The sequence below is a fragment of the Nicrophorus vespilloides genome, unplaced genomic scaffold (genome assembly GCF_001412225.1).
Source record: "Nicrophorus vespilloides isolate i.1.1-1 unplaced genomic scaffold, Nicve_v1.0, whole genome shotgun sequence".
NCBI classification, from domain to species: Eukaryota; Metazoa; Arthropoda; class Insecta; order Coleoptera; family Silphidae; genus Nicrophorus; species Nicrophorus vespilloides.
The window spans coordinates 258,709-273,720 of NW_017098790.1; the positions used below are offsets into that span (position 1 = coordinate 258,709).

Below are 15,012 nucleotides of genomic sequence, written 5' to 3' on the forward strand. Positions count from 1 at the left end.
ATCAATTTTCTTTGTCACAAGAAGATTTCCGATTTAAGTAATTATTATTAATGTTCAAAATCATCATAATGGTAAATATCCACTTTATCCATTTAATATCAACGGCGACTGAATTTACTGAATAGATTGTAAATAAAATCATTACGACTTAATAAAACAAACAATACATTTTAACAATTATACATAAATAAAATGATTAAAGTATAAATAAAAAATAACTACGAATGTACCAAATTAAACTACTTATATTGATTTTACAGTTGAGAAATCTCACACTATTTGCAACTCGATCACTCTATCACTGTCTGATTTCTAAAGTTATTTTCGCTTGGATTATTTGTTAGCATTGGATGTGTTAATTAACATCGATTACTCACTTAAAATCAAATAAACTAGCAATGAAGTTGATGTGTTGAAACTCTTTATTTATCAATCAATTTGTACACCAACATATATCATGAAAAAAGTGTTGACAATTAAATGAGTAAGGACCAAAAACTATTATAATAATATAGAAATAATTATTTTTATACATTTTGTATAAATTATTTCATTATTTGACCAGAAAGAACATGCTCTAACATTTCTTTATTTAATTTTTACTGGTAATTTTTTAATAATTTCATGCTTTAACACAAAGGTCGTCTGACTCTAAATGGGGTAGAAGTGAATTCTTAGGGGTATTGTGTAAGGACTTTCAGCTATTTAAATTCTATGTATCCATAAAAATGTTGGAATTCACCGCCTCTAGCCACATTCACAATGGGTTAATAAGTCAAAAGTTGCCTCTCATTTGTATTTTTTCTTTTAATTATTCCACCATTGAAAATGTATGGTAATTAAGCTATGTTTTATTGTTGAAATGTAAATATGCTAGATGACTTATAGTAAAATTGGTGGTTGATGAATAATAATAATATCAAGCCATAAATTAGATTGAATGTGCGGCGTTTCCTCTTGGCGGAGCAACGAAATTGCCGTTCCGAAAATTGCTACGAAAAAATGAATCAAAAAGTAAATAAATTTCACTCCAACGTCGACGCCAATATTTCAGAAAGTATTCCCAAGTTGAAAATATTTATAATACAGAAAAAAAAACCGCAAAATAAATACAATGCTCATATATTAACTTTATTTATAATCTGTCACTTAAAAATAACATTACTAAATTTGGTTGTTTTTTAAGTAATTTAACATTATCTTTATAGAACTGAATTACACATGTATTTACATATACGTCAAATTATATCTTAGAGATTAATTTAGATTTAATTGAGACAACAAATTTAACTTAGCGGCTCTTTTCATCTGATATTATGGCTATGATCGCCACTCCACGTAAGCTAGGGGTTGTTTATGTAATACAAAGTTAGTTTTGGAGGTCCTTAATACTAGTCCTAGCTAGTCGCTAGTCCTAGTTAGATTCCTAAAACCCTAGTAAGAAACCTAATGCTAATAACAAAAATTACAATCGTAGTAATACGTGCGTCTCTTGTAACAGTAAATATCTTAAAAAATGTCCTTTGCTCCAAAAAGGTTGCCGACCTCTGCTTTTGGCTATATTAGGCCACTTGTGGTAATGCTATCTTAACTACTTAAAAGATAGATTAAGTATATTTAGTATTAATTAAATAAAAGTTGTTTTTCTTTACATTTAATGCACTCAATTTTCATACATTTTATTATAAACTGCTTTTATTAATAAGTTAGGTTATGCAAGATTAGCTTAGGTATTGGTCCTTGTGTAAGGTGAAAATTGGATATTTTTTTAATAAACTACTTCTAAATTTCTTTAATAAATCTTCTGTATTGATTTGAACGTTTGTACTAGTTAATCTGGTTATGCAATATTAATAATAATGAATCACGGCAAAGAAGATTTATGTGTGTTTCCTGCCTCCTCTTAGAAACGTCCGCCCGTTTCGGATTCCGGTTTTATTATCCCTTTTCCTCGTAACTGGGCTGGAAAAATTGTGCACAAACCCTCGTTACTGCCGGCTTCAAATAATGGCTTTAAGTATACGAGATCCGCTTCAAACTTGATTAAACGGCGATGGGCAAGAGAGAGAAAAATATAGCGAAAAAATAGCTAATTCTCAGCGGGAAATCCGCGACTTCGAGGTGTTTGCCCTAACGAACGTACTTTGCAAAGCCTACGAGTGGCCCTATTGTTCAAATTGATTAGCACACAAAGAGATTAAGCGCCCTAATTATGACGAAAGGCCACTTCAGAATTGATCTTAATTTGGCAGTTGAATTGTTTTGATGAAAATGCCTTTGATACAATTGCGTTTCACTTCGGATAATCAAAAGCTATTGCACATTGACACACTGTTTCATGTCACGATTTCCCCCTACAGCCGTCCACAAAACTTCGATAATTACGCTCGCACGAACAACGTGTTTAGTGCACTACTCGTTTCATGCCACAATAAACCTTTAACTTCGTGTATTTTCTTTGTTGATGTAGTAACTACATATCGTTTTACAATATACCTCAAAGACACATCAATTATTTTTAAACTAACTACTAACTTTAAGTTTATTTTTCAACAGTTGGCATTTTTATTCCATGACATAGTTATAATTGTATACAGCAATACCTTGCATAGTGCCAAATACCGAAAGCGGAATAATCGTGGCATTAAATATATACAAACGCTATAATAAGGATAATTTTCAATATTTGACTAGTTTATTCCATAATGTAGTATGAAATTGTATATTTAGAAAGTTTTACTTATAAAAAAAGTGTTTGTTGAAAAAAAGATCATTCACTTAATTACTATGAAGTAACAAATTACTGAACTTACGTAATCTGTCAAAATTAAGTATCAAGAGGACGGCATCTATGGTTGTATTCTTATCAAATTAACAAATTTCTTAACTTTCGTCAGCTGTCACAAACGATGACGCCATCTGACGTTGTATTCTATAAATAAAAATATGTATTTATCTTTACGAGAATTCCAATAATACCAAGAATGACAACATGTTTCACATCTTCATCCGATAATGCTACCATAAGATTTTGTTTTAAAAACTTTGTATATTTAGAAGGTTTTATTTATATAAAAGTATTTATTGTGATAAAAAAATACCTACTTAATTACTATCAAATTAACTCGTTGCTTAACTTTTGTAATTTGTCGAAAATAAGCTGTGTATTATACACTAATTTAAAATATTTGATTTACTTCTATTCTTTACGGGAATTCCATTAAAACCAAAAATAAAACAAGTTCCACAACTATAACTCACAATGATACAAAAAGTTTGCTGTTCAACACTTGATGGTTATCATAATATAAAAGTGTTTGTCTAAAAGTGTTCTAAAAAAATCACCCGTTTAATTACTATAAAATTACCACTTTACTTAACTTTCATAAACTGTCAAAAATAAATACCAAGAAGGTGCCATCTATCGTTGCATTCAACAAATAAAAATAATCGATAAATAATGTAGAATTACGGGAATTCCAATAAACCAGGTATTAATAAACCAGGTATAAATAATATAAAAATATAAATCAACATTGCTTTTAAAACTTTCAATTTATAAAACCTGTTTGGATTGTTCGAGTTGTTTTCTTGAAGCCAGGATGACGTCCATTTTATATTTGATGTTTGACATATTATGAAAGTTAGTTAGTTTACGTGTGTCCTGGATGGGCACTTGGATGGATGCCAACATGGGACAAATGGAATAGCACTTTAATAGAAAGCAGACGATTTATTAGTGCTGCAAGTCTTAGCACTACATACATCCACGTAATACACAAAGCTGAAGGAACTTGTGTCAGGTCGATGGTCTGTGTGGAGTAAACCTCCTAACAAATACTATTAATAAATGAATTTAATTTATTCAATTGCAATTAATTTCCAATTATAATTTATTTTTTAAATTATATTGCCGATGTAATATATTAATGTTTCAATTTTCATAAAATCAAATAATTTAAATAACAAATTATAATGTTGGTACAATAAAGTTATGTGATGTGCAGGTATACCAACTCAAAATACCTTTGCAATACTACTAAAAAGTATTGAAAATTATGAAAATCAGTGACAGTTTGAAATTAAATATCAGATTAATATTTGTTATATATTTTTTTTTAATTAAGACTGTAGAAATGACAAAAAGTTAAATACTATAAAAAGATATTTTTAATTTAATTTTTCAATTTACATTGAATAGTCTGAAAGTAGTAAAGCGTGTAAATTGTTTTGAATAACATTGGTGTCAATTGCACGTTGACTGTGCACGGGGAATTCGTAACTCAGAAACGTGAAAATAAGAAATGGAAGTTCAAAAACAATTTAACTGCTGTCCTCTGCAGCACAAACAGATTGTTCAGTCTCCCCTAGTCAATATTCCCTATTGAGTACACGTGGGCAAATATTTGCACGGCACACAGAGATCAGTACATGTATGTTAAGAAAGCTCACAAGTCATACATTTTTTGCACTAATATACAATCATGTATTATGATTGCTATTTCAGTTACATTTTTTTTTTGCCAACATCTTGAAGAAATTCAATTAAGTTTTCGACAACACATATATTTTTCAGCTTTTTATATATACCGTCATTTTGATTTTAACTGAAACAAATTAGTTAATAGTTTATTCTACAAATTTAAGTTATTTTATAAACTCTTTCAAATTGACCGTAATTTTTATTATCGGTAATTTTTGAAGGGCGATTAACTATTAAGATGAAAAAAGTAATACATTCACATAATAACAATACACATATACAATTTTCATTGAAATAAGTTTAATACAAAGGTAAAAGACGATAGGTCTTTCTGCCCTAATTGTTTTTTGTTTGTTTACGTATTGTATCATCATGTAATCAAAATAATATTAAAAAAAAACAAAATTATAAACTTTACATTCAATAAACATAAACATTATATAACTACAGAAATATTATGTAACAAAATATATATAAATACCTGTAAATCATAGTAATCATATTCTATTTAAATAATTAATATAAATATTAAACTTCTAGTATGTAAATCTAAATGTATACTTAGATTTGATGATGTTTAATGGCTTTATTAAACTGTCTTGATGGACAATTACATTAAAGTAATTAATACCGTTTAGTCGGAGATGCGATTTATAATGCTTTCAAGGCAATTTATTAAATCCATTACTTAAGTAATGAAAAACGAAGTAGTAATTTATTAATAGCCTTAACGCGCAGGATACGAATATCCGATGTTCATAAAATGTCCCCAGAAATTCTTAAGTACTAATTATAGTATTTATTTTACAAACTCATGAGATATTATAAATAGCAATTACTTAATGTTTTAATGTATGAGAAAGGGATTATTAAAAACAATAAAAAATATATAATTATTTTTTATTAACATATGATTTTTTGGATACCCGACACCGACAGCCCACTTGTCCGATTTTTTTAGAGTTGTAATTTTTACTTCGATAAGTATGATTTAAAAACGGTTGTTCTCTGTAGACTGTTAAGCCGTTTATACGGTTTCGAAGCCCTCGATTAATCTCGTTTCAAACAGTGCGGGAACTGATTGTTCCTGTATATAGTAAGACATAGTTTAGCGGTTTAGATCGTTCCTGAAGACAGAACGCTAAACGAAACAGCGTTATAGGAGGTCATTTTAATACATAGAAAATAGGGAAACGGTACCAAAAATAAACTAATTTTGCTATAATTTTAAGTTGTATTTATTCTAACTTGCATTATAATATATGTTTTATATAACACAAATATTTGCACTGAGAAATATTAAGTTTATGTTTGTGATGAAGGTCCTGGATGTTCTGATACTTTTGATTTTTTTGCTATAAAATCGTCTAGTCATTTATTGCTTTCTTCTTCTTTCATTAAGAAATATTGGTAGCAGACGATCGCACCCACTTTCTTGCTTTTACACTACTGTCAAAATTTGGATCATTTGCTAAAATTTTATCAACGATTTCAGATAACGTTTCTAAACTTTTTCTAAGAAAATCTATAGCAAGGTCTTTTGGTTTTTCGCGTTCCGAAATTCCTTGTTCTGACAGTTCTTGAAGGTCGTCGTTTGAAAGGCACTCACCAGAAACCTTTAGTAACTCCTTAATATCCTGCTCATGTATATACAAATCAAGGAAATAATTTGAATCCGGGTAAATTTTGAGCTTTTTCAAGGTTTCCAGCAAACCGCGTTATAGCAAATCAGCGCTAAACGAGGTCTTACTGTACTAGATTGGTTACCAAAAACAAAAGTAGATCTCTCATAGAATAATATACTATTTGTAACAATAAATCTGTGTTTCGGTCTTACCAATAAGTTTGGATATAAAATTATCATGAAACCATAATAATTCTAGAACATACTATTCAATAAGAAATTCAAGCATTGAAATACTGCAGCGATTTCAATTCCAAACTAATTTATGTTAAATTCATCGACCTGCATATGAACATAATGTAGAGAGCAATTTATAACTATAATGAAAGGAACCAAGAGTTTCATATTTTACATGATTAAATTCCTGCGGAATCGATTAGAAAAGAAAATCAAATAGATTGAACTACATGTAGGTTAATTGTAATTAATTTCTATAAGTAAATAATTAGTTTTATATAAATATATGTTAATAAATGATAATCCTTTAGTTCAAATAAGATTGTATAAAAATATTTGAATACATAATAATGAAGAAATAGACAGCTGCAATCTTCATATTAAATATGGTTCAACAAAATTCCGTGTGTAATTTCTTGTTTTTGAGAATGTATATTAATATATCTAGCAGAAGTACCAATTCTTTTGAGTTAGTACACCTACTAGAAATACTTAACATTTGTTACTAAAAACATTTGAAAGAAAATCTTAGATTATCTAGAGTTTCGAAAACAACTGTCAATATTCATTTAGCTATTATTTGACAGTAGTTGCTTTTGTGTTAAGTTGGAATTTGAAGACCAAAAATTAGTTTTTTTAAGAAAAATATAATAATAATTTCCAAATAACATAAATTTATAAAGAAGAAATGATAAATAGAAGCAACAAAATATAAATGATAACTCAGAAAAATAGAGAAATAAAGTCTATCAAATTAAATATGGTTCTAGCAAAGTCCGGCAATTATGAAGAGTTGCCTATTATACAATAGCTTTAAATACGACAACTTAAGTTGTTCCGGCGAAGTTTCTTCGACAAAGGCGGTATTTATCGCAGAAGTTTCAGGGATTCAATAATTCAATTCAATTACTATAATAGACGGGGATGATATTGCCCGAAATGTCTCGGAACTCATGGAAAGATCTATTGCGGCTTTTCCCCAATATGCCTCTCGAAAAAAAATAGTAAACGACAGTGTGATTAATTATCATGATTAATTATCATTTTCAGTATGAAATATTGATGCTGAAATTCACATTTGTCATATAAATCAAAATATATTCGAACAATTCTTCAATCCTCTATCCTTTTATAAGTAAATTGTTTGAATTCTATTATATTTTGTTATTAGGATGTATGTTTTCCTCATTGATTAAATTTTTTCTTATTTCTTTTATTGTTGCTGTTATTTAATTATTGCTGGTATGAGACACAATGAATGCCTAACTTTTATAATATTGTCTATAATACACATTTTTTTATGTCAAATTAAAGCATATTTGAACTATTTCAATCGTTAATTTTTTATACTCAAATTGTCTAAATACGTTTCCATGATTCACTCACTAATTAATTTTTGTAATATGAAATATTGTTGCAGTCTCTAATGAACTTTTTTCTTTATGTTTTTTATAATAAACTTGTTTTGGTTTTACTAATTCTTCTTATAATGACACCGTTCCGATCACAAACTTTTACCATGATAATTTAACAAATACATTAAAATATATGTGAAGAATTCTTGATTTTTTTAAGTAATTTGTTCTACTAATTCTTGTCACTATGAGAAGATTTCGATCACCCAATCTGAACTTTTGTAAGCCTTCAAACACAAATATCCAACGTTATATAATTTATTTTTATATTTTCTTGGAATCTAATTTACAATATCGTCTTCCTATCTTTATATATAATTTGAACGAAATACACATCTGCAAGTTTCTTTCATTTGCAATTCAAAGAGGACAGACAAACTTTGAACATTTTAAAGTTCAAATTGAGGCGGGGAACGTTCTAAAAGGTTGGATCATTCAGGAAACAACACACACACAAAAATAAGAAAGCTTTTAGATTGAAGCCGTTTAAACTACTTTCTTATTCTCTTGAAGTCAAAGGAAGATTAAATATGTACAGCTTGCAACAGTTTCCTCCTGAAATTCTAATCTATGTAAATACTTTTATGAAAAGTCACCTGCTTCAAAGGGATATTGACCATAAGTCCAAAAAAAATATATAGAAATAATTTGTAGATGAGAAAATCATAATGTTTCAAAGCTAAAACATTATGTCTTTTCAATTATGACAGGTGTACTTCAATGAAATATACTTGGTCCTATCCTTCGTTATATAAATAATATATTAGCTGAGATTAGTGAAAAATGTGATGGATTCTGTAGATTATTAATAAAAAGTAATGGTGAAACTACAACAATGAAAATACAGTAAGACCTTGTTTAGCGCTTTAGATGCGTTCCTGAAGACAGAGCGCTATAACAGCGTTATAAGAGGTGACATTAACACATAGAAAATAGGGAAACTGCAACACGCGACTAAAAATAAACAATTTTTTTTCTTTAATTAAGCAAATGTTGGTAACAAGTGATTGCACCCAAAACTCCACTTCTTGCTTTTGCACTCTTGTCAAAATTTGGATCATTCTATACAATTTGATCAACTCGGTTATATTTTATAAACCTTTTCTAAGAAAATCCGTAGCAAGTTCTTTTTGTTCATTGTTTTCAGAATCACTATTTCCGCGTTCTTCAATTCCTTGTTCTGCCAGTTCATGAAGGTCGTTGTTGATAAGACCCTCACTAGAAACCTGCAGTAATTCCTTAATATCCTGCTCATTTACATCTCAAACAAGCATATATTCTGGGGAAACACAGCGTTACGTGTTTGGGAATAATCGTATTATATAGGAATCAATGACTCTTACTGTATTCATTAATAATCAACGTATCTATAAATTTTGTATATAAATATGGTATGGGTAGAAGTGCAGATGATTTTCCGGCGAATCTCGTGCTCAATCTATTCTTCTTTATTGATGGAATTCGCTATGCGATCTGTCGGGTGTAAATATATTTGTGGGAACGTAAATAATGGATGGGCTTGTGGTGTTTACAGCATCGCGACACCCAGGAGACATTGGCGGTATTGGATCGATTGGATCTGGACACGGAGAAGCCGAGCGATGAGGAAATTGCACGGAAGTTCGGATTCGAGGAGGACTATTTCAAGGGCACCCTCTCATGGTGGCAGGTCACCAAACCCAAAGTATGGTCACTATTTGATGAACCCTACTCTTCGACAGCTGCTAAAGTAAGTAAAGATTATCATATTATTCGAATATAAATATTCATCAGTCTTTAACTGTTTCAATTATGAAACAATTTTAAGAAAAAAAAAGGATAACAAAAATCAATATCGTTTTTCTTTATAAAATAAGGTAAACCTCAATATAAAGCTCAGTTTTAAGTAGAATTAATTTAAAATTATTGGCAAACATTAATCAATTTTTAACAATATAAACCTGTTAAATTTCATCATTCAAAGTTTCTAAAAAGTGGATTAATAATACTTAAAAAAAAGGCTCAAATCTTCTAATTATCTTTATTAAATGACACAAATTGAAAGAAAGCAAATAAGTCCAGCAATTAAACAATGTTACATAATTACTCTTATTAAAAGAAGCAAAGGAAATTATTCTTCTAACAAATGTTTCTACTAATTGTGTTGATATTGCATAAATCTTTATTAATTTGTAAAAATATACACACTCAATGTAATCTAAATTTAGCATTGAAAATTACGAATATTCCTTTGATGCAAAAGCAATTTTAAACAGAATAAGTCTTTGAAACACTCTCTTCCTGAGATACAAAATTTGCGTATTTATACAGTTTCACTTTGCCTGTGTATTAAGGAAAATTACAAAGACCTGCCTTTATTATTTATTCTTTTTCTATGTAATTTAACTTAAATAACTTTTCAAAAGTTTTTATTTACACATAAAATTAAAATTTTGTTTTAATTTACTGAATTATTAAATATACATTAAAAATAGCATAGCAAATAAGAAAATAAAATTTAAACAAACAGTCCAAGACAAAACCCGCACAATATGAGGTAATTTTGTATACACAATTTCCAATAATAATACAGTCGACTTAATCGGGACACAACGGTACATTTGTCCCGATAAAGCTGCTGGCCCAATTATCCGAAATTCCATTTTGCATTTGTTATCAGCTCGGTTTTGTTTCCGTTCTTTAAGATTTGTCCCAAATAAGCGGCTATCCCGATTAACCGGTGTCCGGTATTTAGTTTTAATTTTGCAAATTATGTTAAATTGTATTAATAGGTTTGCAAAAAGTTTGATACAATAATATGTGTATTTATGTGTTAGGTGATTGGTGTACTCTCTGTGTTCTTCATCTGCATCTCCATACTCTCGTTCTGCCTGAAGACACATCCGGACATGAAGGTGCCGAAATTGTGGCGCGTCAACGTGACGACGGCGGACAACAGGAGTGACTACGTCTTCGAGAAGACGGAAACGGAAGCACACGTCGCTTTCTTCTACATCGAGTGCATCTGCAACGCGTGGTTCACATTCGAGATCATCGTCAGGTTCATCACGTCGCCGAACAAGTGCGAGTTCATCAACTCCTCGGTGAACATCATAGACTACGTGGCCACGCTCAGTTTCTACATCGATTTGGTGCTGAGGAAGTTCGCCTCGCACCTAGAGAACGCCGACATTATGGAGTTCTTCTCGATCATCCGCATCATGAGGCTGTTCAAACTGACGCGCCACTCCTCCGGTCTCAAGATTCTCATACAGACTTTTCGCGCGTCCGCCAAAGAACTCACGCTTCTCGTGTTTTTCCTCGTCTTAGGTATTGTGATCTTCGCTAGTTTAGTGTATTACGCCGAACGCATACAGACTAATCCCCATAACGACTTCAAGAGCATACCTCTGGGCCTGTGGTGGGCTCTGGTCACCATGACCACAGTCGGATATGGAGATATGGTGCCTAAGACATACATAGGCATGTTTGTTGGCGCCCTATGCGCACTAGCTGGTGTACTCACCATAGCCTTGCCAGTTCCAGTCATCGTATCCAACTTTGCCATGTACTATAGCCATACTCAGGTAAATATACAATTTCTTATAAAAAAAAACCTTAACAATCATCTCAAACAAAATCATAAAAGATACATACTTGTCAAATATTGTACTATTTGCAATTGATAATCAGACACATATGGTTACCATTTATGAAAACGGTAAACTGGGATAATAATATTTCAAATCTAGGAGAAACTAGCACCATAACAATTCAAAGAAATAAAGTGAAAATGATTATTTTTTATTTTTATAATAATTAGTTAAATTGGTGAAAATGTAAACAAACGTATGATAATCCTAATATTATGACAAATAACCTCATAGATATATATATATATAAATATTACTGAAGTATGAGGTAATTAAATGTCATTATTGATTTAACGCATAGCTAAATTACAAGTAACTTTAAAATTGAATAGACGCTTAAAGTCACGATATCACTAGTTACAAATCTAAATATATCATAATACCTCTCAATACTCACATTTTGAATAGCTTGTGTAAGTTTCTAGAAAATTATGAAACTCGAACAAGAAAAATCGACCAAAATCTGGTTTTGAAACTATAACAACAGCTCAAAAGTCAAACAAAGATTACCGTGATCGAAGAACAAAATGCATTAGAAGATAGTTTATTCTTTAATTTATACTATTCAAAAGTCGAACAAATTTCCTAGTTATGAAGTATAAATAAATGTATTTAATAGAAACTATATAAATGAACATTGAAAATTAGAAATAAATTTATTAACTCATATTTATAATTATTTAGTAATTATGAAAAATGTTAAATTGTTCATTTAAATTTGTCATACTTTAATATACACTTTAGCATCTATACAGTCGATTGGTATATTGTTCTAGTAATCGAATATTTCACATTGCATAAACCTATTCATGAGATATAAGTGTCATCACAAGCAATGTGTATGAAAATATTTCGGGATAAAAAAAACACGTAATGGCAATTATTAAATAAATAAAAATAATAACATAAATCTATTTTAGTTACACACATGGCAGCACAATATGTAATTGTAGTTGCTAGATCTGTTTTGCTTTCATCATACTTCATAATAACTAAAATGACTAACAACTGCACATTAAAACATTAAATCGGGAAGTGTCCAATAATTGGTACACATTAATAATAATATATATTATATGATGAAAAATCTATGAAAATACTATAGTATCATTAGTAATTGTTCATAATAAACATGTTTTTAATAGGATGAGATAACTGTCAAAACTCAAAATATCAATTAATGATATATCTTAATTAATTGCACAATTTATTTCAAATTGTCAGAAATATTTATAACTATTTATATAATGTTTGCAAAAGATGTATTAAATTGATTATAGTTTAATATTTGGTGAGTACGAATGAATTAATTATGCTTAATTAATATAACTTATACTTACTCTTATATTTAAGTGTAAAAACCACATTAAACACAAAATTTTGAATTGAAATATTATTTCTTATTTAAAGTAATTATCGCAATATAATAAAATACTCTTTAATATCTAAGTACAGTCATACTTCGATTAGCAAGAATAGCAACAATTATCTTCGTTTTCCGAAGTAAACATTTTGATATGCTTCTAGAATGTTAACAAAATTAAAGGATTTTCTTCGAACAATGAAAAGTTTTAGTAAATAAACAGTCAAAATATCAGTATAAAGTTGATTTATTCTGTTTCGTCTAATAATTACCTAATCTACATTATATGATGCTATCAAAAACAATTGTCAGGCGTTGGCCTTAAACTAGAATCTTTCTTATGTAAAATACGTTATATCGACCCTTCGATATTAGAAGTTCGAAATAAGATAAAGTAGATGTAAATTTCATTCAGATTGTTGTTTTGGTAACCCAAAGATATAGACCCTAATCCTAAGATAATACTGTAGTTGAAGTCACAATTGAAGCCGAAATGGCATATAGTTTGCAAGTCAGGAATATTCATTGTTATTGTTTGAATTTGATCGTAAACTCATTAAAAGGACAACATTGAAATACATTTGTAATATCAGATATGAATTACACTGAAGTTTAAAGTAAACATGAAAATGATAGAATTTTTCATAAATATCGTGGAAATAATGATAGTTGATTTATTTGTGAATTGCTTTATCGGAGAGATACAAACAAAATTGAAGTACGCATTAACATCAATATTACGTTGATTGATTGTTATTTGCAAATGCTTTTACAAAACATATATTAATTTGATTTATTGATGGATTACAAAAATAATTACTACAATTAGTAAATTACGATGTCTATAATAGAATTAATTGATTTAATTAAGTTTACGAAATAAATGTTCATAGAGGTATATAAAATAAAATTGTTTAAATCATGGATTGGCGAATCGAGGTAAATTTGGGTATATTTGGATTAAAATTCTTTTAGTATTTGTGAATGCATTGAACAAATAATTGCGAGAAAAAAACATCAATATAATTTTAGCTAGTTAATGATTTCAGCGTTTGGATCAATTTTTTGTATTTGAGACATAAAGCAGAATAAATACCTTTTCAAAGTTAGCTTTGTTTTTGAAAGATTATGAAAATATTACTTTTAAGCCAACTTACCAAACTCAAAGAGCAAACTCAGAGAACTGATTACTTCCCAGATATTGTCAGTTGGCAGATCGCTTTAAATGTGAAATTGTTGATTTACCAGAAAAACACTTCTTGAACTTAGTGCCAATAGCAAATTTATCATACTTCATACGCATTCAAAATTCCATAAGATCAGTCAAGAAGTTGCTAATAAACATATAAAAAAGCAGAGAAATCGACTGGAGACTAAAGACAACATCAAAATTATTTCTGATTTATTTTTGATACAATAACATGAATTGAGGCACTTTGATGTTAGTGTATCAATTCTCCATAACGTGAAGTACAAAAGTTTTCTTTTTTTATTATAAATAAATAAATGAATGTAAATAACATCCCTGTCTTTAAATTTGTAAAATGCGTCTACAGTTATAATTGTAATGAATTGATGATGATTGTATATGGCCTTCAGAACAAATCGTTTATTATGCAACAATTATAAGCAAATAAAGTAAATGTACTCACCTGTAAAATTACATCATATTGTGGAATGCATAACAAAAAAAAGAAGCGTTGTTCAAAAATAAAAAGAAAAAATAGTCTGTACAATTGTTTGCTTGACAACCTGAATGTGCATTAATGAATGCGGCGTGATTGAGACACGAGCACTTACAATAGATATAATACGTGGCAAATCCGCTGAACAGTAACAAAGGACAGAGCGCACACAAACAAAAAAATAAATATTGTGAATGCCGGAAACGATTGCGTTTCCGCCTAAAAACACACATAAAATACGGTCAACCAACGTAATCCACGAGGACCTGTCGCTTTATCCAACCGCGTTATAGATTCAATTAAATTTTGTAACGATAAATCGCTGGAAAAAAAAAGTTGGTGATATCTCTGATTTTTTTATCAATAGGTGATGTTCCTTTTTGGGCTTTTGCCCACATATTTTATTACTACAATCATTCAAATCATGACAGGTGTCTCCTGACAATCTATTGAATATATACAAATAATGGTATTTGTAAATATGTTTTTCAAACTGTACAAAATGTTTTATAAAAACATAAACAATTATTAATTATTAAGGTGAGATCACACAACTCTGATATGTCATGTTTT

General features: G+C 29.4%; 1 protein-coding gene across 2 annotated transcripts in view; it reads left to right on the forward strand.

The window, feature by feature from the left end:
• The window catches only part of LOC108563212 (potassium voltage-gated channel protein Shaw), a 102,227-nt gene that overhangs the window by 79,958 nt on the left and 7,257 nt on the right, over nucleotides 1-15,012 (forward strand). For both annotated transcript variants that reach the window (XM_017921832.1, XM_017921831.1), the window contains exons 4-5: nucleotides 9,294-9,488; nucleotides 10,576-11,325. In XM_017921832.1, the coding sequence (XP_017777321.1) occupies nucleotides 9,294-9,488; nucleotides 10,576-11,325 (945 nt within the window). The remainder of the gene's footprint in view (nucleotides 1-9,293; nucleotides 9,489-10,575; nucleotides 11,326-15,012) is intronic.